The 25,819-nt window shown below is 41.0% G+C and overlaps 1 protein-coding gene across 3 annotated transcripts in view; it reads left to right on the top strand.

Moving 5' to 3' along the window:
• Nucleotides 1-233: 233 nt before the first annotated feature.
• L3MBTL2 (L3MBTL histone methyl-lysine binding protein 2) overlaps nt 234-25,819 on the top strand; it is a 45,359-nt gene continuing 19,773 nt past the window's right edge. The window contains exons 1-8 of one of the 3 annotated variants that reach the window (XM_058190109.1): nt 235-447; nt 1,492-1,572; nt 9,060-9,312; nt 13,076-13,209; nt 15,188-15,311; nt 16,137-16,216; nt 16,662-16,779; nt 25,307-25,441. In XM_058190109.1, the coding sequence (XP_058046092.1) occupies nt 9,102-9,312; nt 13,076-13,209; nt 15,188-15,311; nt 16,137-16,216; nt 16,662-16,779; nt 25,307-25,441 (802 nt within the window). In that variant the 5' untranslated portion in view covers nt 235-447; nt 1,492-1,572; nt 9,060-9,101. Of the gene's footprint in view, nt 448-1,491; nt 1,573-9,059; nt 9,313-13,075; nt 13,210-15,187; nt 15,312-16,136; nt 16,217-16,661; nt 16,780-25,306; nt 25,442-25,819 lie in introns of all 3 variants that reach the window. The other 2 variants (XM_058190110.1, XM_058190108.1) reach the window with 2 other exon arrangements.

Raw genomic sequence — 25,819 nt, 5'->3', positions numbered from 1 at the left:
GGGAGGAAACAGACCACTTCCCAATTCGGAAACTCTTTTTGAACTATTAATCCTATAGTGCAATAACAGACACCCTTCCCAGCAGCGATATGGAATAGAAGAATGGGACTAGCAGTCCACAATTCTCCCACGGAGAACTGACACTTTAAAGACTTTCCTTCCCAGTGTTCCCTGGGGCAGAAGGAAGCTTGCGATTGGTACTCGATTTACACTTATCTTCCTGCCGCTGTCGATCCTTTCTCTCCATTGGCGCCCCTGCAAAATGCGTGAAAGCTTCTGTGCGCTCGAGGCGCGTAAAGGACCGGGAGGCAGGTCTGCCGTTTGGTGGCTGACGTTCGCCTGAGGGGAAAAAAACCGGTGCGCGCTTAGCAGCCTCTTGCTGCTCCGGATAGCGGCGTGGGTTAGACTGGCGTGCGGCCAAGAGCCATGGACCGGGAGGAAGGCGAGGTAAAATATATTTAGCCGACTTGTGTCCACCATGCTCGGAGAGACTTTCGGCGCTAAAAGTTACAGGGGATCTTTGCTTTGGATAATTACGAGCGGGAAGAAAGAGCGTCTTACCTGAATGATCTCTTTACCATCTTTGGGGTTCCTGTGCTTTATTTCTTTTACCTGACAGTAGAAAGTAGGTCCCTCAAAGTAGAGTTTCGTAGGTCCCTTTTTCCGCAATAATCCTCGGGAGCTTCTTGAAACTTGCTTATTGTAAAATATTTTCATTTGTCTTCCGTCAATCTGTGACAAGCAATCTGACATTCAGCTACAAGATATTGATCTCAGGATTACCAATTGTCCATCATCCAATAGATACTGAAGATTGGAATGCACTTTTGCTTTACCACACTCCTGCCTGTCTCTTGCTTACTGCGGCATTTATAAAATTTATAGGCTACTGCAATCTGCCAAACAAAAAGCAAAGCATCAAACAAGTAATCGATCACCCACCTGGGAGGGATGGGAGGGAGGGAGGCAGGCCTTGAGAGCTCATTGAAATAAGGTCAGGATGGAGCCCTATAAATTTAGTATTATCAGTTGAATTCTAGAATAGTGTTTTTCAAACTTCACAATTTTTAAGATATGTGGACTTCAACTTTCAAAATTCTCCAGCTACCATGCTAGCTGGGGAATTCTGAGAGTTGGAGTCCACACATCTTAAAGTGAGATAGAATCAATGGCCCACATGTAATAATATTGCCAGTTTCATAGGGAATCTCTACTTCATTTTAATGCCATATTGCTGCTACTGAAGGAGAAAAGTTGCAGCACTCTAATTGCAAATATTCCTGTTTGTGTAGCTGGTGGGATAGAATCAGTGAACCACATATAATAATGCTACCAGCCTCATAGGGAGCCCCACCTTACTAAAATAATGCCTTCAATAATTCAGTGTTCAATGGATTCGGGATGGAGATAGGTAAAAAAGGTAGATTCCCTGCAGATTTTAGTCTGCTAGTCATAGCCAGCTTTACGGGTGGTGCTTATTTCCATTTCAAGGACATTGAGCCAGCGCTACCTGAATATGTTTCCATAGTGATGTATCCATCATGACATCACAGAGCACTGTTATCTTCCCATGTAAGTTTATCTACTCATATTTGCATGCTTTTGAACTGTTAGGTTGGCAGGAGGTGGGGCAAGAATGGTCACTCACCCCAACATGTGGCATTCAGGTCTCAAACCTGGGATATCAGCTCTCCAGCTGACAAGCCCAGCATATTAACTGTTGAGCCATTGCACCGTCCTGGGAATGGAGAAGCTCACATTTATTATTATATAATATACAAATGGATGAAGACTATTGCTTAACACTGTGTAAGCCGCCCTGAGTCTTCGGAGAAGGGCGGGATATAAATGCAAAAAAAAAATAAAAAAAAAATAAAAATTATTGAACTAATAAGATTGGCTTCTAATTATGTCACCAGTTTTGCAAAATTGGTGTCAGTTTATCAACAGTTACTCACAGAATGCTTACTATTATGTTATTTTGTTTACATTTAAATTCTAATCTGGGTTGCACATTTTTACTTTAGCTGGTTGCTGACCATAAGAGCTCACCATAATGACATAAACCTATTATAGTACATATAGCATTCTTCTTGATCCTAAAATATAAACTCTCTTGTTTATGACTTCTACAGTTTGTTACATAGTCTCACATTCATAAAAAGTAAGAAACTTACTTCTTATGAATGTTGATAAATTACAAAATAGCTAATATTTTCAAAAAACTGTGCTAGAAATTAAAAGTATTTATTGAAAGATACAGTTGCCCATCACATATCTATGAGACTCCAATAGCAATATTATGTTGAAAAAATTAAAAGCATTTAACTGATTGCTATACAGTATAGCTGTACATTTTTATTGGTACTCTGAAAATTTCAGTAAATGTTATTGGTGTCCATGACTTTGATATCCTAATATTCTGAAACTACAGAATTGATAGTTCTGGGTTGTCCAATAATAAGCAAGAACAGAAGCAACTTATATCACCTGCTGTTTAGAAATTTTAATTGCATTTACTTATACAAAACAACTAAGCACACTTGTGACTATGACTAGGTTCAAGTATGGTTTTCTTAGTCTGGTTTAACCATGCTTATTCTTGGAACACATCATAATTGGTTAAGTTCATAAAATACACAAAGTCATACCTTGTGATTTACAAGTTATGGCAAACTAAATAGATCATATTATGACTTAGAAAAATATAACAATCCTGTTAGTATATTCATTCTTGCTTTGAAGAAACAAAGTTCTGTAATATCCTTATGAATCTATCCCAAGATTAGCCATTGTGACCAGTATGCAAACTATGACTGAACTTATTTCTGGCTTTCTGTGTTGTGCTGATGACTTACTGTATTAAATAGGTACAGTTCTAAAAAGACTAGCAAAAGAAAAATCACATAATGTTCTGGCTACTCAAAACACTGCAGAATTGCTTTTGTTTAATTGCCCGAATCTTGTATAGATTTTATACAAGAATATAGATTCTTTATTGGGAAAACATTTGTTTCTACTTAAAGGGAATTGTGTTTTCATGGCTATGATAAAAAAAGACTTCTTATACAGTGAAACAGAATCGATTGTGTAAATGGTCTTTAAATATGCATCTATCTTTTAGAACTTTGAAATATTTTGAGAAGTGATGTTTTGGAATGAATGTGAACACAACCCCTGTCTGCAGCTCATTACAGCTGCTACCGTACAACAAATTGCTATGTTCGTACTTTCATAGATTCCAAAGCTTTTCCAAACAGATCCAAACATTGCACAATTTTACTAGCTAATTTGCCCCTGGAAATGTGGGGGTATCTTCTGGAGGTCTCTCAGTAGAAATGCTGATCATAGAATTTTTTTCAAAGGAAAATTGGTATTAAATATTTTATAGATGGTATATAAATCATTACTAAGATAAAATAACAATAAATGTTAGAAATGCTGAAATGAGAAAGGAACTTTCTATCACATATGGTGCTCTTGTAAGAACTAAATATTACTGGAAAGTAATACATCAAAATATTGATAAAATTCTACAAAATAAAATTTGGGCTGAAACTGCAAATATTTTATGGTACATTTATTCATGTGAATCTTTCTTAATTTCTTATAAAATCAATGTGATAATAGAAGTTACATTATAAATTACAAATTTTATTAAAAATTAAAGTGACAAAACATACATCAAACAAATATATAACGAATGCTCTCTGGTTTTTAGTATAGAGGTTAATTCAACAACCATTCTCTGAGTTTATATGAGTAATACCAATATTTAAAATATAAAATACTATCACTCAGCATTCTAAACCATCTATATTCATAATATACTCTCTTAATTTTAATTGAACATATAATAAATAATCAAATATGAATACATATAATTACAGCATAGGGCAGGGGTAGTCAACCTTTTTATACCTACTGCCCACTTTTGTATCTCTGTTAGTAGTAAAATTTTCTAACCACCCACCAGTTTCACAGTAATGCGCCATGTATCGTCGTCTGTGCATGCCTCTCGCACATTGTGGATTGGGTTTGTGGGGGGGCGCCGGCTACCAGCTCTGCTTGTCTGTTACAGCTGGGTGGTGTGGGGAGAGATGCGCGAGCTATTCTGGGACGCGGCTCTTTTGTTTGCGGTTGCACTATAGCGCCATTTAGTTTCACTTACGTAACATGAACTAAACTTATGCATGGGTGATACAAATAGTATATTTTCAGAAATTTAAATTGTCACAGGGAATTTTATGAAAACCTAATGAAAATGTTTTTAAATAATGCTATGAAAAAAATTTTAAAAGTCAAATTAAAAAAAAAGGAAAGTACTTCAGTATCGGACAAAACCCCTACCGCCCACCATGAAAGCTGGAACGCCCACTAGTGGGCGGTAGGGACCAGGTTGACTACCACTGGTATAGGGTCTCCTGTTTGACTAGAAGATCTTAATGGTCCCTTCCAATTCTATTCTGTTCTGTTCTAAAGGTTATTTCCTAGATTACCCTTATGGGTGTCACCCATAATGTTTTTGGAGATTCTCAATCATCCAGGTCATAGTTGTCTCAAAGGTGCTTTTTAAAAAGACAACTGGGCTGTTTTTTTCCTTGAGGAAGAAAAAGAAGGCATTTCGCTTCTCATCCAAGAAGCTTCATCAGTTGTGATGGTGGGAGGATGGGAGGATAGTCTCACATTTTGTTTCAGTCTTTAAACATTTTATTAGATTATAGAATAAAATTCAAAAGCAAATAGGAGGACACAGTGGGGAGGAGAAGGGAAAAGAAAAGTGAGGGGGGAGGGAGAAAAGAAAAGAAAGTGTTGATTTCTGACTCTCTCTGTTGTAGTAGAATAAAGCATAAATATTGAACCTCAACTTTTTATTTTTCCATAATAATATAAACTAGTCATTTCTATAACAACAAATCAATCTAATCAGTAAAATCCCAAATCAAAGTTTCATTTTCTTCCAACTCAAGCACAAAGTCCAGAAGCAGTTTCCTGCTGTGGCCCACCAGCGGCCAGCAGAGCTGGCAGCAGATTCAGAGTGAGGAGGTTGGGGAAGAACATGGGGCAGTCCTGGAGTCTGGGTAAGGCTAGGACAAGGGATCTGTGTTAGAGGCAGAGAGTGGGCCAGGGCCATCTGGTAGTTATGTGCTGCCTCTGGAATCTGACACCAGCGAGGCAGAAGAACAGTGTGAGCCTGTTCCCAGTGTGCGCGTGCACAGAGCTTCCACAAGAACAATTAAGAAAAAAAGGGCAACTCAGGAATAAGGCTTGGAGATGATTGGCCCCTCCCATAAGACATAAAAGATGAGCAAACAGACGTGAGCCTTTACAGGAAGCAATTAGTTCATATAGACAATTCAAGCTCCGAGAAGTCCGTTTGACTTTGTGCTCCGTTTGGCCTTGCAAAACTAATTGACAATTAGGTCTTTGGCAGTGTTTCAAGAAAGATAAAAATGGGTGCTTATCAACATTACCCTGAAAGACTGTGTCAACTCGAGCAGACATCTGTCAGAATCTTGACAGACTGTTTGTGAATCATTACGGGCTGTGAGTGATCATAATTCACAACCTCTCAATAAAAGAGGTTTTGGGACTAAGATTGTGATTTATACTTTCTCAGGAAGCCTATGTCAGAACATTTCCATGTAGCAACAAAAGTACTTATATTCTTTTTGTTGATCAAAATGGTCAATTTTAGCCATCTCTGCCAACTCCCATCAACTTCTGTAGCCATTTTTCCATGGTGGGAATCAAAATGTCCTTCCATTTTTGTGCATAGAGTCTTGGTGCTGTCAATATCTATAAGGTCAAAGTTCCAAATTTTCCCCCCCAAGTCTTTTTCCATTAACCTCCAAAGAAAAGTTTCTGGTTTCATCTGTATGTATATATTAAGAATTTTCTGTATTAAAATATGAATCCTACTCCAACATATGTCCACCATAAATGATAAAAGGTCCATTCTTTACTTTTACATTTCCAAAATTTATTTGAAATACCTTTATATATTCTAGGTAACTTATCTGGTTACCAGCAATACATCATATCATAAAAAAATTCTTTAAAATTATAGTTTAATGTGAATTTTAAATCTTTTGTCCACATATTTTCCCATTGTTCAAGCATCGCATTACATCCAAGTTCCTTGCTTACTGAATCATACAGTGTTTTTACATGTTCTCTTTCCAAATTCAGTTTCAATAACATTTTACAAACCTTAGCAATGATACGTTCATCAGTACCTTACAGTAAGATCTCCAATTCATTTTTAATGAAATCAAACCCATAGCTCTTTTTATCTAAATCTTTATTTCAGTTTTTCATATGTAAACCAATGGCAAATGTAGCCTTCTAATTCAAGCTCTTCCCTCGACTTTAGGGTAGGGTCACCAGAATTGAAAGATATTATTTTACCATAAGTCCACCAGTTTGGCTTCGCCACCATTTCTTTTCTAAAAAAAAAAGTTTCTGGGGAGACACCCAAAGAGGCAACTTTGTAGAGAACTTATTTTATATTTATTCCAAACTCTTAGTATAGCACGTCTAGCAAAGTGATTATTGAAATCAAAAATAACTTTAACTTTGTTGTGCCATAGATAACGTTGCCATCCAAACCTTAATTCATAGCCCTGTAAATCGAGTAGCCTCTTGTTCTGGAGGTTCACCCACTCTTTTAACTAGGCCAGATAGCATACATCAAAATTCAGTTTCAAATCTGGTAAACCCAAACCCTCTCTTTCCTTAGCATCTTGCAATAACTAGTATCTAATTGTATCTAGTGACATTTTGTTAGATGTGGCGGGAACCACATCATCTCTTTTCCAGAGCTCTGGTAGTTCCCCGGTGTTCCAGGATCTTTGAAAGATGTGGATCAATGGTTCCAAGATCATGTCTGCCAGCTTCTTCAGAACTCTGGGATGTAAGACATCTGGTCCTGGTGATCTGAAGTCACCTCGAGTGTACACGTGTTCTCTTATAATTTTCTTGCCTATTTTAATTTGTATTCCTAGTCTGTCTTTTATGGTTCTGTTTTTGGTAGGGTGGACTATTTTTTCCTTTTGCATGAAGATTGGTGCAAAGAAAGAATTAAGCAGCTCTGCTTTCTCCCTGGTCACTTCCTCACTTTCTTCTCCCATTAGTGGACTGATGGTTTCCTTGACTTTTTTCTTGTTAAAAGAAACTTTTTTAAAATTATTTTTTTCATTTGTTGCCAGTCTTAGTTCATTCTAAGCCTTAGCTTTCCTGACTTCTTCTTTGCAGATTCAGGCTATATGCTAGTATTCTGTCTTAGTTATGTGTTCCTCTTTCCATTTTTTACCCTTATCCATTTTTTTTCTTTATAACAGTTCCAAACTCTTAATATGTCACATCTAGCAAAATGATTCTTGAACACTACATTAAATTTATATTTAATTCTTGATTTTTTGCCTTGACACACAAAGAGAGGGAGAGAGAAATGAGAGAGAGCTGGAGGGACAGAATGAGAGAGAGAGAAAAGAGAGGGAAAGAAATGAGAGAAGTGGGAACAAAAGGAAGGAAGGAAGGAAGGAGAGGAAGAGGAAAAAGAGAGAAAAACAAATGAGAGGGAGGGAGGGGAGAGAGAGAGATAGAGAGAGAGAGACCCATTTCCCACAGATAACACCGGGAGTCAAAAAACCCGGGTAGGTGTGGCTGGAGGGGTGTCATGTGACTGGGTGAGAGAGATGTTGAGTTGGCCACGCCCACCCAGGTTTTGTGGCTGCCAGTGTTTTGTTTTCTGTGGGAAATGGGTCCAAATGGTTCTTTGAATATTTAAGGCTGCAGACTCCTGCCATAGGACATCCTGACTCCTTCAGTTTTAACTATTTTTCTATAGTTAAAACTATTGATGGTGAGGATGGCACATTTGTCCGGTCCAAACTCCATTGCAGTATCTCAGTTGTATTTATGGACAGTGTTGAGCAGTGATTATATTTCAGATGGTGTTTTTCCATACAGTTTCAGGTCATCCAGGTATAGAAGGTATGATAGCTTGACAGAGATTTTTGATGTTTGATAGCCACGGTCTGACTAATTCAGTACTATTGCACTGATTCCTCTTCAACAACAGATAGTAGTGGTGATAGTGAGTCTTCCTGAAAGATTCCTCTCTTGATACTAACCTCTCCTAGTCTCTAACCATTGATCAGCAATTGTGTCTTCCTTTGTGCCATTGATCTTTGCACAAAGCTTCTGATGTTTCCACTGACATTAGGCCCATGATTGTCTAATTATCTAATCATAATTATCTAACCTAATCATTATCAACTGATTTTAGGTAGTCAAATGGTTTCTTGTAATCCAATGATGCTACATTCAAGTTGGTCTTTCTTCTCTTGCAGTTTTCCAAAATCATCTTGTCAATTAGGAGCTGATATTTTGTTCCTTTGATGTTTGAGCAATTTCCTTTCTGCTCAGGTGGAAAGAGCTTGTTTTCAACTAGATGCTATTGGACAGTATCAGCTATAGCACCAGTTAGTTGAAAACTATTAATAAGCAGGTAATTGGTCTGTAGCTGCCCAGTGTTACCTCTTTTGTTTGATCTTTCATTATCAGTTAAATTTTGCCAGATATTAACCAATTTCAGTGTCATCTCTTTGCAATGTGATGTTAAACTGCTTGACAATATTTTCACTGTCTACTTTCCTTTTCTGTTCATTATTTTTCTTTATTTCATGTCATGATTATCATCTGAAAGTAATTGTGTAATATGGTATGTGTATTTATGTGTTTGTGTGTGAGTGAATGAAAGAATGATCCACTTGGAGTTTCAAATCCAAGGTGCACTACTGAAATATACTAATTTCTCCCTCTCCTCATCCAATGTATGTTAGAAAATATCCATTTGGGATATATTTCATATCTAGCTGGTTAGTGAAGAGTGAATACCCAGTACTGGAAACTAATCTTGAGACTGTACTGTTCTGCTACAATCAGCAATGACTAGTAGAGTAAAATCCACAGTGATTTCTTTAATCTTTACTGTTCTTCTACCTGTCCCCCCTTATGAATTATTTGTGATACTATTGTCTGTTTTGTGCTAGTTGGAATCTCCAATCCACTGCAAGTCTTCATCTTTGGAGCAGATGGCTGAGGAAGAAGATGACTTTGATCTCTATGGGGATTATGATAGCTTTCCTCAATATAGCAGCAGTGAAGAAAGTAGCAGCACTTCTTATCTAGACGATTCTAGTGAGACTGAAGTAGCAGATTGTGAGGTTGGGGAAGTGCCTCCATCCTCTTCACCGATCCAGACCCCCAGCACCCACATGCCAGATGATAATGGATCTGAGCCAGGTACCACAATTTTCTTCTGTGACTATGGAAGGGCTCATCTCATGGGACTTGAAGCGGCTCTCTTGTTGAATGCAGATGAGAATTTATCATAGAGAATGAGTTAAAAATATTTTTGCATTAAGGGAAAAAAGAGGAAAGAGTCCCACATTCCTGTAAAAATGATTTTACCAAGGCTGATGCATTTCAGAAATGAATTCCTTTCTCAAAAAACCAACACAGAAAAAAGGACAGTTTGTTAAAAATGGTTTAAAACAAACAAAAAACTAATATTACTAAAAATGGCTATTTTGCTTATGTATATTTTATTTCAATAGTGTATATATACCCTGGAAATCAACAGTGATCCAAATATATTTATTAAAAACCATTTTTTATCTGTTCAGCTTAATTATTACAAACAAGAATGCAAGAGGCACAAAAAACAAGTATCTGTAAGGAACATGAACTTTCCTAAAACATATTGCATGAATTTACTTCCAATGTACATAGATAGAGTGAAAAGGCTTCTACAAAATGAGGCACAAAAATTGTTTTACCTTCTAAAATGTCTGTAAACTGATCATCTACTATACCGTACAAAATTAGATGAGATTGAAAACAGCTATTGTAATTTAGAGTGGAAAAGAATTTGGAGGGCAACGTTCTTAAAGGGAAAGACCCATTCTAAATGTAAACAAAAGTAGACTGAAAGTTTCCATTAAGTATGAAACTATTCAGAAACAAACACTTTTTAAATAATAAAACATTCTCATTTTCACATGATTGGTGTTCTATGACCTACACAAACAAATTTGAGTTGCAGTATTTCTTACTTAATAGTGTTTCTTTAAAGGGGATCTTATTCTGTACTTTCTTATATTGCCTAAGTCAGGGAACCCTAACCCACAGGCCTTGGCCCATTACCAGGCTGCGTGATTGGCTGGCTGGCACACACACACATGTGCATAGCTCAACTTGCACATGTGGCAGGCCAGTTCCTCTCTTCCCCCTCCTGCCAGACGGCCAAGCTGTAAAGGTTGGTGACCACTGGGCTAAGCATTTTCTAATTCTAATCCTAAGAACTCTTAATAGTTGTCCCCATATATATTTTAGGATAGAGATCCTGTATGGCATATACAATATGAATACTAGTAGAAGTAGTGAACATTTGCAGGAGTTATCTCTATGTCAGACCTGGAAGCCTATTCCTAAGAGGTCTGTAAGGGACGTGCATAAGTGCACCAGCGTGTCTACCTTCCCTGTCCTAATGTTTTCTTTTATTTGTATCCTTTTCATGTATTTATAATTATGTTTACACCTGTATCTGTCATAAAATACATGCTTGACAAATTAAATTAAATTAAATTAAATTAAATTAAATTAAATTAAATTTAAATAAATAAATAAATAAATAAATAAATAAATAAATAAATAAATAAATAAATAAATAAATAAATAAATAAATAAATGAGAAAGAAAGATCCTGTCAGGTCTGGAAGCCATCTTTGCATTGGATCTTCACGCCTGCCACATTTAGTGCTGTAAGAAACTGGGAGGGGGGATTATATGGAGCAGGGGAGATATAATAACATTATTTTCTTTGAGAGTCAAGGACATCTTGCCCTTCACCTGGGGGGGTGTAACTGGGAGGCATTTCCAGTTGGGATGATGCATTGATTGGGCCATGTGATGGCCATGTGGGTCCTGGACAAGGACTTGGACTTTTCTATGGGTGGGGAAAATCTGGAAGCTTTCAGATTCATGTTTTCCCAGATGTGCCAATATGACATCTCTAAATAAATGGAACTTTAAGGAACGTCTAGCCTCGGAGTCTTCTTTCGTTGGGGGTGTTACTTGGAACCCTGACACTCTGTCCATTTGCAGATTAGTGATAAGTCATTTTACGTATATATTTACAGTAAATCCAATGGTCACAGTCAAGCCATAGCTGTTTCAGACAGTTAATGAATCAGGATATTGAAACAGTTTAATAAAAATGATTAGATAGATATTAGATAGATATATCCATAGATATTATATGTCATTCTATATACTAATATTTGTAGTCTTTAAAGTGTCCTTGAAATAATAATTCATTTCCAAAATGTTCAGTTTCAGGAACAGCTCCAATAAAATTATTTTACTAGCACTTGGGATACTTTACTCTTTCCTTTGCCATTATTTTCTGTTTAGGGAAATACCTTCTGTGCCAAAAGAGGAAGGAGGGGTAGCGATAAGAGAATGTGGCTGCCTAGCTCTACTGTATTCATGTAGGAGACAATATATACATAAATCTACAGTTTGTATCTTTGTTTAGAAAATATTGGCATGAGTACTTTATGGAAAATTGTATATAGAATTGCATTTCCATGCAATTATGTAAGATGTGATGTTTGCATGACTATTTTATAATAACTGAAATTGATACTGTGCATATGAACTTTTTAGTGTTATGACATTAGAGAAGTGGATTCATTGAGATCCACATTCTGGGTAGTAGAGCAATCTGATTAAAAATTCTGATATATAAGCAGTTCGATTAAATTCTACTCAAATCTTTACTTTAAGAGGATACATATATGGATTAGAGCATTTATTGCATTATATCTAATAGTTTCTCACAATCTGCAGTTGCAAAAAAAGCAACTTGATGCTAGTGGTGTATAGCTGTACTCATCATCGTACGTCCAGTTAATACAAATCCTGCACTTAGTTAATCCCTACTTTTTAAAGGTAGAGTGGGTGGTAATAGAAACATTTCCTGATTCACTAGGCTGCAACTTGAATATCAACAATACATCCAAGACTAATTCCCCACAAAGGATGCTCTACTTAGCATTTTTGAATTGGTTTATTTACTTGGAAAATAAGAAGCTGGTGTCTTCTTAAAACAACATTATATAGAATTATTTGAAATGAGGTGGAATGTTTTTGAGCAGCCTTTATGATAAAAATGAGTATGTGATAAATGGTTTTATGTAGACATCCAGTATTAGAGGTGAAGAATTCATTTTGGGTTATGTGTTGTTTTCCTGACAAGATAGTTCTATTGTCAAATGTATGTGCTTACCAAATCCGATTGGTGCTTCTGGCAGTCATTGCAATTGAACAATATTGATTACTCCCACTGGACCTTAAGCCTCATTGTTAATTCATACTAGAAGGCAAGAGTGATTTTTACCAATAAGAGCATAAACCTTTATTTTCCTCCATGTTATTTGCCTCAGTTTTTATCCTATTTAATAGTAGTATTAAAGGTAAAGGTAAAGGGTCCCCTGTACATACATGCTAGTCGTTTCCGGTTCTAGGGGGTCATCTCCATTTCTAAGCCGAAGAGCCAGTGCTGTTCGAAGGCATCTCCATGGTTATATGGCCAGCATGATTAAGCACCGAAGGGGCATGGTCCCACCAAAGTGGTCCCTATTTGTCTACTAGCACTTTTTTACGTGCTTTTTTACGTGCTAGGTTGGCAGAAGCTGGGACAAGTAATGGGAGCTCACTCCGTTACGCAGCACTAGGGATTCAAACTGCTGAACTGCTGACCTTCTGATCGACAAGCTCAGCGTCTTAGCCACTGAGCCACCATGTCCCTTAATAGTCCCTTAATAGTAGTATTAGGCCTAATTAAAATAATACAAATTATGTGTTATAATGTGTATATTTTTCATAGCTTTGTGAAAGTTATTGTCATTAATTTATTTTAATATTCCCAGAATGTAGCCTTGTGCTTTCTTGAATAATCAATTTCCTGCCATTGAATCATACTGTATTTCTGTTTTCTCAGCTGTCTGTGAGATGTGTGGTATTGTGGGCACAAAAGATGCCTTCTTCTCCAAGACCAAACGTTTCTGCAGTGTCTCCTGCTCCAGGAGTTACTCCTCAAATTCCAAGAAGGCTAGCATTCTGGCAAGGCTGCAGGTGATCAATATCCTCTTAATAGGACTGTTTGTTAAATTAGATATTGCTAAATATAAGGAAAATATTGGAAAGTGCTTTTTTCTGCAAACACTAACTTTATTTGGATAGTTTAGTGCCACCAATTTGGGAGGTGCAAAAGGAGATTCAATAAAGAATAAGGCTACCAATGGCTACTAGTTGTAATAGCTATCTATAACTTTTGAATCATAGACAATATTTCTCTGTGAGAAATTCCAGGAGTGTATGAGTGGAAACTATTATGATCATGTCCTAGTGGCCTCTGATTGGCCACTAAGAGGACAAAATGCTAGGGCTGGATCTGAAACAGAATAACTATTATTCTAAGCAGAGTTCTCCTTCAAATGCCAGCAAATGCACAATAAAAGGCCACACCTGATTCTTAGAAATAACTGAGAGTATATTTTGTTAGATACAGGGAAGTTAAGGCTGAAAAATACTTGATCTCCCTTCACAATTATACCCTCATATATATAAGTGCTAATTTCATCTATAAAAGCTGCTGTTTTACTACAGGTTCATATTTTATATCATATGAAACTTGTTTTTTTCTGATCTTGTTCATGCTTTGTTGTTGTTGTTGTTAGTTGCGAAGTTGTGTCCAACCCATCGCGACCCCATGGACAACGTTCCCCCAGGCCTTCCTATCCTCTACCATCCTCTGGAGTCCATTTAAGCTCACGCCTACTGCTTCAGTGACTCCATCCAGCCACCTCATTCTCTGTCATCCGTTTCTTCTTTTGCCCTCAATTTTTCCCAGCATTAGGCTCTTCTCCAGATATTCCTTCCTCCTCATTAGGTGGCCAAAGTATTTCAGTTTCATCTTCAGGATCTGGCCTTCTAAAGACTAATCAGGGTTGTGCATGCTTTATTTGAGAAATTTATTCTGCAAAATCTGTTTTCTGTGATCTGAGTGGCATTAGGGAGACTAGGAGTAATCTCTATGCCAGTTTGGCTAAACAGATATAGGGGCATAACAGAATTTTCATAATGAATCCATATTTGTTTATTTGATTCATACCCATGTTAGAAATAATATATATGCAGTCCCATTTGTTTTATTTTAAAATTAGAATAGAGAAAGGATGTAATGTATACGTTTCACTTACATTGGGAGCATTTGAAAGAGATGATAAAGTTAGTAGGAAAAGAATGAATCCATAATTTGTAAGAGGACAGTTTTAATTTCATTGTATAACACAAGAATTGAAATACAGACATGAGAATAAAACATTTTTCCTTGCTAGAAGGATGATATAAAAATGTAATAATTAATAATTTTTCTACTGTTATTGATACAGTTCTTTTATGTGTAATGTTCATACATGAGTTGTTTAAGAAGAATTCAACTTTTTTTTCTCTTGCCATCCTTTCTGAACTCATGAGTAGGAAAAACTACTATAAATGCAAATGTAATAAGATCTGTATTGTATACATTTTATTGCCTAAGAGCTCCCGAGAGCTTTACACGATTTGCAGTTATTGTAATATTAACTTTTCATGGGCAGAAATGACATTGCCAGAGCTATCAAAGCTCTAACTCATATGAATTCCACCTCTCTTGTTCATCTTATCAAATACTTCTAGTAAAATGACTTATAACTATAGAAACCTATAACAAGACTGAATCAACCTATTGGTTTAAACCATTGTTTGCTAACCCTTTGGGATTGTTTGCTGAGTCCTTTGGGAGAAGGGCGGTATAGAAATTGAAACAATAAATAAATAAATAAAACCCTGTTTTATTAAATGAACATAACATGTGACTTTATGTAACACACTAAGCCAAAACCAAACATAATGTTTATGATGAGATATTTACAACATAGCAAAGAATTACTCTTTAAGAAATGGCTCTTTTGATTTGATATATTTACTGGATAAAGTCCCATGGAAGAGCTGAAAATCTGCATGTTCTTCTTGTGTGTGAGTGAGTCTTGTTTTGATACATTTTTCATAGGGTAAACCACCAACAAAAAAAGCTAAAGTCCTGCACAAGGCAGCCTGGTCTGCTAAAATTGGAGCATTTCTCCACATTCAGGGGACAGGGCAACTGGCAGATGGAACATCAACTGGTCAAGATGGTAAGTGAGATCAGCAGTTGGAGGAACTAAAGTTGTAATTACTATGAAATAAAGCATTCATCAGAGTTCTTGCATAATACTCATGGATAAAGAGTATGGGCTAACTAAAGAAGAAGCATGGATAGGTCATCAAAATTAAATGCAATATGAAATGAATGACTGGATAGAAGGATCACCAACTCCTTTTTGTTTTTAGATTATTTCAAACTGACTATAGTTAACAAACTTTCTAATGTGTTGGCTTCTACCTTCTCTCCTCCTCTTAGCCTATATCCTATTTCAGTATTTCAAGATAAGTTTATATAGGGAAGACATTCATCTTATAGGATTGGACTTTAAAAACTTTGAATTACATTGCAGGTTTGGTTGACATTTATTTCAGCAATTATTGATCTTCCCCTGCATGAGAGAGATTACCTTGGTTTACTGATCTCATGTTTGTATGTTCTTTGAGAGTGGAGCACAAATGTCTTGGATGCATAGTATATAGTAGATTTACTGTGTAAGTCTATTTTTGGAGCAATGAAGTTGGAGTAGAGAACACTTGTGAATCTCTTCTAATAGTTTTTTTCTATATGTGTAATTGCTTAATGGGAGAAACAGACCCAGCAGTTTTCCTTTTTAAAATCTTTTTAAACATTTGAAAATAGTTAGGATTGGAGTTAGTTTATGTAATTTGAGAACCTGCTTGCTTTTATGGAGCATAAAGCTGTGTCTATGAACTTTATTGACAAACCTGTTTATTTATCTGTTGTGCTGCATCTGGTTTCCATTCTTAGGCTTCTATACTTAGAGGACTTGATATCTCTTATTTTGCATTCCTAGCTCTCATTGTAGGCTTTGATTGGGGAGCATATCTTCAGGACCATGAATACAAGGCTGCACCTGTTAGCAGTTTCAAACATGTGAGTACTCTCTGTTTTTTCAACAAGTGGGTTACAATGTGGGAAGTCATGGGAGATAGTACATTCCTCTAGTGTGAGGGTATCAAACCCGCAAGGACATGTTGTCGTCACATGATGTATCGCAACTTTTTTTCCAGTCACTAAACCAGGGCTGGGCGTGGCCAGTGCATGATGCATCTGGGCTGCGGGCTGCGAGTTTGATACCCCTGCTCTAGAGCAAGGATGGGAAAATGAAGGTGTATTTGGCAATCAGTGATATCCGGGTAGGCGTAGCTATGGGACATGGGGAAAAATGGATACATGACATGACATGACATGACATGACATGAGATTTGTGCATACACAAACACACATACATACAAACAAACTCAATTGAACATATATACATACAGTCAGTATTTTTTTCTCTTTCCTTATCTTGCTTCCACTCCCATTCTTCTTGCAGGTTCCCCTTTATGATCAATGGGAAGATGTTATAAAAGGGCTGAAGGTTGAAGTATTGAACAGTGATGCTGTGCTTCCCAGTCGTGTGTATTGGATTGCTTCTGTTGTTAAGATTGCAGGTAGATTCTTTGAGGAGGAGCATAGAAAAGACTATGAATTTTCTTTAATGTTTAAAAATGTGTACTACTTCTATCCGAAAAGTTGACATAAACAAGATAAAGTGTTAAATTAGTTACCCAGAAATGGTGCCTTGCCTTCATTACATATATTCAAGTGGAAGTTGGAAACAAAACATGTTGCAAATTCTTTGTTTTAGCTTCCTGCACTTGACAGGTAATTGGACATCATAGCCTAAATGGGTTTCTTCAGTTGTATGTTTTCCTGACACTAACCAACACATTTAATTATTTTTATTATTTTATTATTTATTTAAATTTTTATACCGCCCTTCTCCCGAAGGACTCAGGGCGGTTCACAGCCTGATAAAAAATACAAAATAATACAATATAAATACGATTAAAATATAATTAAAAAACTTATTAAATTGGCCATGATTAAAATTTAGAATAAAACCCATTAAAAACCCATAAGTTTAAAAACTAACCCAGTCCAGCGCAGATGAATAGGTGAGTTTTAAGCTCGCGACGAAAGGTTCGGAGGTCCGGAAGTTGACGGAGTCCTGGGGGGAGTTCGTTCCAGAGGGCGGGAGCCCCCACAGAGAAGGCCCTTCCCCTGGGCGTCGCCAGACGACACTGTCGCGCCGACGGCACCCTGAGGAGTCCCTCTCTGTGAGAGCGCACGGGTCGGTGAGAGGTATTCGGTAGCAGCAGGCGGTCCCGTAGATAGCCCGGCCCTATGCCATGGAGCGCTTTGAAGACGTTCACCAACACCTTGAAGCGCACCCGGAAGGCCACAGGTAGCCAGTGCAGCCTGCGCAGGATAGGTGTCACGTGGGAGCCACGAGGGGCCCCCTCTATCACCCGCGCAGCTGCATTCTGGACTAACTGAAGCCTCCGGATGCCCCTCAAGGGGAGCCCCATGTAGAGAGCATTGCAGTAATCCAGACGAGACGTCACAAGGGCGTGAGTGACTGTGCATAAGGCATCCCGGTCTAGAAAGGGGCGCAGCTGGCGCACCAGGCGAACCTGGTGGAAAGCTCTCCTGGAGACGGCCGCCAGGTGGTCTTCAAAAGACAGCCGTTCATCCAGGAGAACGCCCAAGTTGCGCACCCTCTCCATCGGGGCCAATGACTCGCTCCCAACAGTCAGCCGTGGACTCAGCTGACTGTACCGGGATGCCGGCATCCACAGCCACTCCGTCTTGGAGGGATTGAGCTTGAGCCTGTTTCTCCCCATCCAGACCCGTACGGCTTCCAGACACCGGGACAGCACTTCGATAGCTTCATTGGGGTGGCCCGGTGTGGAAAAGTACAGCTGGGTGTCATCAGCGTACAGCTGGTACCTCACACCGAAGCCACTGATGATCTCACCCAGCGGCTTCATGTAGATGTTGAACAGAAGGCGAGAGAGTCGACCCTGCGGCACCCACAGGTGAGGCGCCGCGGGCCGACGTCTGCCCCCCCGCCAACACCGTCTGCGTCCGGTCGGAGAGATAGGAGGAGAACCACCGATAAACGGTGCCTCTCACTCCCAATCCCTCCAGCCGGCGCAGCAGGATACCATGGTCGATGGTATCGAAAGCCGCTGAGAGGTCTAATAGGACCAGGGCAGAGGAACAACCCCTATCCCTGGCCCTCCAGAGATCATCCACCAACGCGACCAAAGCCGTCTCAGTGCTGTAACCGGGCGGAAGCCGGACTGGAGCAGGTCTAGATAGACAGTTTCCTCCAGGTGCAGGGGAAACTGATATGCCACCATACTCTCTACAACCTTCGCCGGCGGGTTGGAGACCGGACGATAATTACCTAAAACAGCCGGGCCCAGGGAAGGCTTCTTGAGGAGGGGCCTCACCACCGCCTCTTTCAAGGCGGCCGGAAAGACTCCCTCCAACAAGGAGGCGCTCGTAATCCCTGGAGCCAGCCTCGTGTCACATCCTGAGTGGCCAGCACCAGCCAGGAGGGCACGGGTCCAGTAAACACGTGGTGGCATTCAATCTACCCAGCAACCTGTCCATGTCCTCGGAGCCACAGGGTCAAACTCATCCCAAACAATATCACCAAGACCGCCTCAGACGCCCGTCCGAATCGCCACAATTTTGGTCCAGACCGTCCCGAAGCTGAGCGATTTTATCGTATAGATAACCGTTAAACTCCTCAGCACGTCCTGCAACGGGTCATCCCGCTCCCCCTGGTGAAGGAGGGAGCGGGCCACCCGAAACAGGGCAGCTGGGCGGTTATCTGCCGGCGCAATGAGGGAGGAGGCGTAGCAACGCCTCGCTTCCCTCAGTGCCACTAGGTAGGTCTAGTATAGGATCTAACTAGTGTCCGATCAGCCTCTGAACGGCTGGACCTCCAAGAACTCTCTAGGCGTCTTCTCCGGCGTTTCATCCCCCTCAGCTCCTCGGAGAACCAAGGAGCCGGTTGGGATCTGCGCCGGGTCAGAGGCCGCAGAGGCACGACACGGTCTAAAGCCCCAGCCGCAGCCCGTTCCCAGGCTGCGGCCAGTTCCTCTGCCGTGCCGTGAGCCAGACCCTCAGGGAATGGCCCAAGCTCCGTCCGAAACCTCTCTGGGTCCATCAGGCGCCTGGGACGGTACCAACGTAATGGTTCCGTCTCCCTGCGGTGTTGGGTAGCGGTCAGAAAGTCCAGGCGAAGGAGAGAGTGATCTGACCATGACAAAGGCTCTGTGACTATATCTCCCAAGTCCAGATCCTTCAGCCACTGACCAGAGATAAAAATCAGGTCCAGTGTGCCTCCCCCAATGTGAGTAGGGCCATCCACTACTTGAGTCAGGTCCAGGGCCGTCATGGAGGCCATGAACTCCCGAGCTACTGTCGATGACGAGCCAGCAGATGGCAAGTTAAAGTCCCCCATGACTAAAAGTCTGGGGGTCTCCACTGCCACCCGGCAAGCACCTCCAGGAGCTCGGGCAGGGCCGCTGTCACGCAGCAAGGAGCCAGGTGCGACCAGCAAGCCCATCTGACATCTATGACCCCACCTCACAAAGAGGATTCACACCCGGCAATCTGAGGTACAGTGGTCTCCCTCGGCTCTAGACTCTCTTTAATAACAACCGCCACCCCCACCCCTACCCTGGGCCTCGGCTGATGGAATGCACGGAAACCCGTGGGCACATCTCAACCAGGGCACGCCTTCAGTGCCCAGCCAGGTCTCCGTAACGCCTATAATATCCGCGGCACCCCCCTGAATCAGATCATGTATTAGGGGGGCCTTATTGGCCACGGACCGTGCGTTGCATAACATCAGACGAAGGCCCAGGCTCTGAGGGTCTTGACCATCCGGGAACGGAGAAGTCAGGGGATCGGGCACGCAATCGCCTGTATACATCGAACGCGTGACCCCTAAACCGATGCGATCCCCTTCCGCCATATCTGCCCCTCCCACTTACCGTGCAGATGGACTCACCCTCACACAAAGGAACACACTCCCCCCCCATAACCTCCGAACCGATTTGATAGTCGCCACGAGCATGCGCTGGAACTGGTTTCCCTCCCGACGGGCTACCCCCATCACCCACCCTAACCTCCCACCCACCCCAACCCAAACCCGTCGGTTTCCTCCCCTTAAAATTTCCATTAAAACTCCCACCGCGGGTTTCCCCAACACCGCCCTACCCTCCCACCCCTTAAGAATCCTCACCCTTAAAATCCCCATTAAAACTCCCTTAAAAATCTATTAAAACAATTAGTTAAAATCCCTAAGTCTCCTGGATTTAGCATGCCAGCTCTCGGGGTTCCAAAACCCGTCCTCAAGGTGGGCCTCGGTAGTGTGGAGGCCAAACCTGCGAGAGGGAATCTCGCAGGGCAAGAAGGTCCGCAGTTGAAAATCTTCGCATATCAAAAGTACGGTAAGCAGCCCATCGAGCCGGTCAAGATGTCAACCACAGCAAACGGGCTCTCAGGCTGGCAGGACGGATCATGGACATCTAGGGCTCCATGGGGCCGCTACTCCATCTCCAAACCCAGCGGCCACCACTCGTCCTAGGTCCAGATGGCACCCAATCGAATCAGCCACTCTCCTCTGAGCCAGTCTAGCCAACCAATGATGTTTAGAAGACGATATATGGTCTTAATCACAGTCTTAATCTTGGTCTTAGTCTTAGTCTTAGTGAGGGACACAATCCAGGACAAGCCCATCAGATGATAAGGCCATCGCGTCACCGACAGCCAGGATTCCCAGCTGACGCCGACGCCGCCACCATGGGCCATCCTAGTCCAAACTGCTGAGGGTCCAAATGAGGGCCAACCTCACCTCCAGCTCCAACTCCCTTTCAGGGGATTGGGCCCTCCAGATGACTCTTCGGGCCCTCTGCCTCTCATAAGTCCGACCCTCTGCCTCTCCAGCGTTGATAGAAAAATTTTGTCCCATGAGGAGGTCGCTGCCGCCGCCGCCGCCGCCGCAACCCGAAAGCTACACCGCGACCGCAGCGGCCAGCGCCCCAGCACAAGGGCCCAAAGAAAACGCTGATACCTGCCACTCATCTCATCTCAGGCCTCACCAGCAAAGATGGCAAGAAGCGCTGGTGGTCAAAAGGCTCCAGCGCCGAAGCTCAAAGGCTCTCCAATAACAGAGAGCGATGACAAAGAAGCTCCCAGTCCCCTGAGGAAGCCGCTGCCGCCGCCGCCGCCGCCGCAAACCCGGAAGTTCGGAGGCCCAGCTGCAGCCGCCGCAGCAGCCGCCCCAGCAGGAGCCTGGAGAACGCCAGCCGGCCCGATCGTCCCCAGGCCACTAGCTCGTCCAGCCTCACCCCGTTCGCCGCTCCTGATGTTCCCCCGGCCGGGGCTGGGACCGGAAGGTAAAAATAGCCATCTCCCGGTCCCAGGCCCCCGAAAAAGGCCGCTCCCCCGTTCCTACGAAGAATTTTCACTGCGCCATCTTGGGCATGCGCAGTAGCCTGATCATCAGGTTAATACAAATGATATTTGCCTGATCATCAGGTTAGACAAGTCAACATTCCAGAGTTGATTATAAGATGGGCAGCTTGCTTAAATAAATAAATAATCAATCAATCAATCAATCAGTCAGTCAGTCAGTCATACTTCTACCACAAACATAGTCTTTTATTCATTCATTCTCACAGCTTGGTTTAAAAATAGATCCTTTCCAAAGAATATTTTCCCCTTTTTCTTGGAATGATAACCTGCTAAATGAAAATGTAGGAGTAGCTTTTCTAGAAGCTGGGATGCTGCTGTCAGAAGTTCAGTCTTCCATCAATGATTTTTCTCTGTGTGTGTGGTGTATCTGTGGTGTGTCTGTGTCTATGTGTGCTGTCTTGGTTTCAAGATGGGAGTCAGAAAACTGTGCATCCACAATTTTTATCCAGTCGCACTAGATCTGGTCTAAGCATTAGCTTAGCCTCTACCTTCATATCCCTATCCCCCTCCCCCAACAAAAAATTCAGGGCTTCTAAGGAATTCCCAATTAACCTGTGATGATCTTGACAAAGAAAGAATTCACATAACTTTGAGGCAACCCCTCAGCCAGAACCTTTGAACATTCTCTGGTATGTATTGTGTATTATGAATCTGCCTTATACCATTGCTTGTAAATCTTCAACCAAGGAGTATATTTTGAACCATCAAAATGGTTCATTAAAAAAAAGTTTTGATGAACTTTCCCATGTTTCCAACCTCAGGCTTTTAGCAGGAGATAGTTAACTAAGAACTGAAAAACAGTACTGAACTTCATCTCATTATCTGTACCTATTAGAACAGTGGTTCCCAACCAGTGTGCCGCGGCACTAAGGGGTGCCGTGAGATCTTTTGAGGGTGCCGGGAACTTTTGAGCTACGGAGATTTTAAATATCTATTTCCTTATAAGGGTGCCGGGAACTTTTGAAAGGCTTTCCAAGGGTGCCTCAAACAAGAAAAGGTTGGGAACCACTGTATTAGAATTTCAGATTGAGTAGTGAAGTTAGCACTGGTGATTGAATGCAAGAAAACTGTACAAATTGTTGGGTATCAGTTCAGCAAACTATTTCAAAAGACAAAGTTCATTAGATATAGAATTGTTTCCATAACTGGTGGGAGCTCTGTCATCTAATGGTACATACAACTGAATGAATGGAGGTAATCTACAGAAACTACTGGTGGAACTGTTAAGACAAATTATCATTGTTTAAGAGTTAATGATAGCTAGATTGATAGGACAATGTCTATAGGCCCCAAAATGCCCTCACCAGCCAGCCAAAGTACTCTTAAAACTTTACCTTCCACCTTACTTCTGACAGGATGTAATTGTAATAATTCTTCAATTGTATTTGCTCTTTTAAACTATATTTTATTTTGGTTCATTATTGCCACTAATTAAATGTTCCTAAGGCAGGAGGCTTTAGCCCCCAAGTTCTAGCCCCTAAAACTAAGGCTAGAACGTTGAGCTTGTCGATCAAAAGGTCGTCAGCTCAGCGGTTCGAATCCCTAGTGCTGCCGTGTAACGAGGTGAGCTCCCGTTACTTGTCCCAGCTTCTGCCAACCTAGCAGTTTCGAAAGCACGTAAAAATGCAAGTAGAAAAAATAGGGACCACCTTTGGTGGGAAGGTAACACCATTCTGTGCCCCTTTGGCGTTGAATCATGCCGGCCACATGACCATGGAGACGTCTTCGGACAGCGCTGGCTCTTCGGCTTTGAAACGGAGATGAGCACCGCCCCCTAGAGTCGACAACAACTAGCACGTATGTGCGAGGGAAACCTTTACCTTTCTTGTGACTCGTCCTCCCTCCCCTCCTCAGCCAGGCCCCTCCCGTCTCCAACCGGGCCTTTTATCAGACTCCGAGTCTGATAATGAAGATGAACGGCCTGTCATGACTCCATGACAGGCCCTGGCCCCATGCCCGGAGAGGATTCAAGGAGTGAAAGGAGAAGCCCAATAAACCTCACTCATACAGCGTGTGTTTCTTTGGCTCAGCCTTCAGAGCAGGAAGCCAGCCAGGTGGTGGAATTACCCGGGCCTACATCCTCTGACCCCTCCCTTTCCCAGATGCTGACAGCAGATCCAGCTGAAGACAATTCAGTGTGGGTGGACCCTCGCTTCCGGAGATCTGAGAGGTGATGCCAGCAGAAGGAAGGGTAGGGCAGGGCTGGATAAATGCTGAGTCATGGAGCACACCCCACAGCCTATATAAAGGACCTGCTTTTGGCATTCCAACCTTGAGTCAAGCAAAGTCTTATCTAGTTTGCTGATATCGGACCCTATCGCTGAAGTCACAACTTGGACTCCTGCCTGCCCTGATAAACCTCGAAGGCACTTGGCAAGCTGCAGAGGCTTCGTTGCCAAGTTTGTTACGGACTTCCTTGACTCGTTCGTCGGAGTGGGGATGGGACACGACAACCTTTACCTAAGGCAGGAGCTGACTATTTTATCAGGGAAGCAAATTATACTTAAAATCTGCTTTGTGGTTAGACATTTCAATGGATCTCTAGTCTATCTGAAAAAGGAATACAAGTAGAGGAAGATTAAAGTAATGAAGACATGAAAGAACTACAGCTATTCTGCTTTACTGTTTCTAGGAGCAAATAAATAAATAATTTTATTATTTTGGGGGCAGGGGAGAAGAAAGCAAAAGAGGTTTTAAAAAATCCTTGATTCTGCTGTCATTGATGAATGCGGAACATTTTGGGATAGGGAGATATATATATATAAAGGCATGCCTACACTTATGTATGGAAAGATTTTCATATGCTAGAGTAGATTTGGGAAAATATTAATTTTGTAGTCCTTGACTTACAACCACAGTTGAGCCCAAAATTTCTGTTGCTAAGTGAATTTTTCCCCATTGCTAAGCAAAGTGTATTTTGCCCCATTGTATGACCTTTCTTGCCATAGTGTATCACTACAATTGTTAAGTTAGTAACATGGTTGTTAAGTGAATCTGGCTTCCCCATTGACTTTGTTTGTCAAAAGGTATTACATGACCCCAGGACACTGGAATCATCATAAATATAAACCTTTGCCAAGCATCCTAATTTTGATCATATGACTGTGGGCCTGATGCAGAGCTTGTAAGTGTGAAAAACAGTCATAAGTCACTTTTTCAGTGCTGTTATAACTTCAGATGGTCACTAAATGAACTGTTGTCAGTTGACGACTAGCTGTAATTTCTGGACCAACTCATTTGTCAGTCATTTTAATGTGAATATGTAGATCTTTATAGTACACATTTTGACATGTTGTTCTTCATAGGCAGTAATAATCTTCAAGGTTTAGTGATTGTAGTCTAGAAAATAAATTCCCTGACTTTTTGCCATGGCTGACATTTTTAGAGCCAAAGTGGTTTGCATAACCAGCCACATTTGCCAACAAAATGTCAGAAATGTCTGTTCTCTAGATCATGGTCACTAAATCATGAAGCCCAACACTATCCAACTAGCCATGAAAGCCTACATCAGTATTTTGTTCCTAGTAATTCCTCAGAATCCCAGATATGCCCAGGAATCCCCAAAGACAATAATCTGTACTTTTAGGGATGGGGATTGTTCTGTTCCTGTCTTCAAAACTTCAATTTTGGCAGGTTACAAGGCACTGCTGCGTTATGAAGGCTTTGAAAATGATTCCAGTCATGACTTCTGGGTCAATTTAGGTACTATGGAAGTGCATCCAGTTGGTTGGTGTGCCATTAACAGCAAAATTCTGGTGCCACCCCAAAGTAAGTATCTTAAGTCTTGGTTAGTTGTAGAACTTTACAACTCACGATTTCCTTTTCTTCTCTCATCTAAGAAAGTTACTTTATATGCATTTATGCTAGTGATTATAGTGCTATGGAAGTATAAATTAGGCAAATTGAAAGCATCATTGTAGAATATTTAAGTTGCATTTTATCTGGAGAATTTAAGGGAAAGACAAGAAATGTGTATGGAGACTGAATAGATAGCATAGAAATTTTCTTGGCCTGTACATTTTACTGAAATCTGTTCAATGCCATTTTTTCATCCAAATTTTTTGCAATACTTCTTTCATAGCTATTTGTTTTAACTAACAATTTCTATTTTTACAATATTGTTCTGTTTTCATTTTTAAAATCATT

Source organism: Ahaetulla prasina, chromosome 7, assembly GCF_028640845.1.
Source record: "Ahaetulla prasina isolate Xishuangbanna chromosome 7, ASM2864084v1, whole genome shotgun sequence".
NCBI lineage: Eukaryota > Metazoa > Chordata > Lepidosauria > Squamata > Colubridae > Ahaetulla > Ahaetulla prasina.
This window is presented reverse-complemented; position numbering and strand designations above follow the sequence as displayed.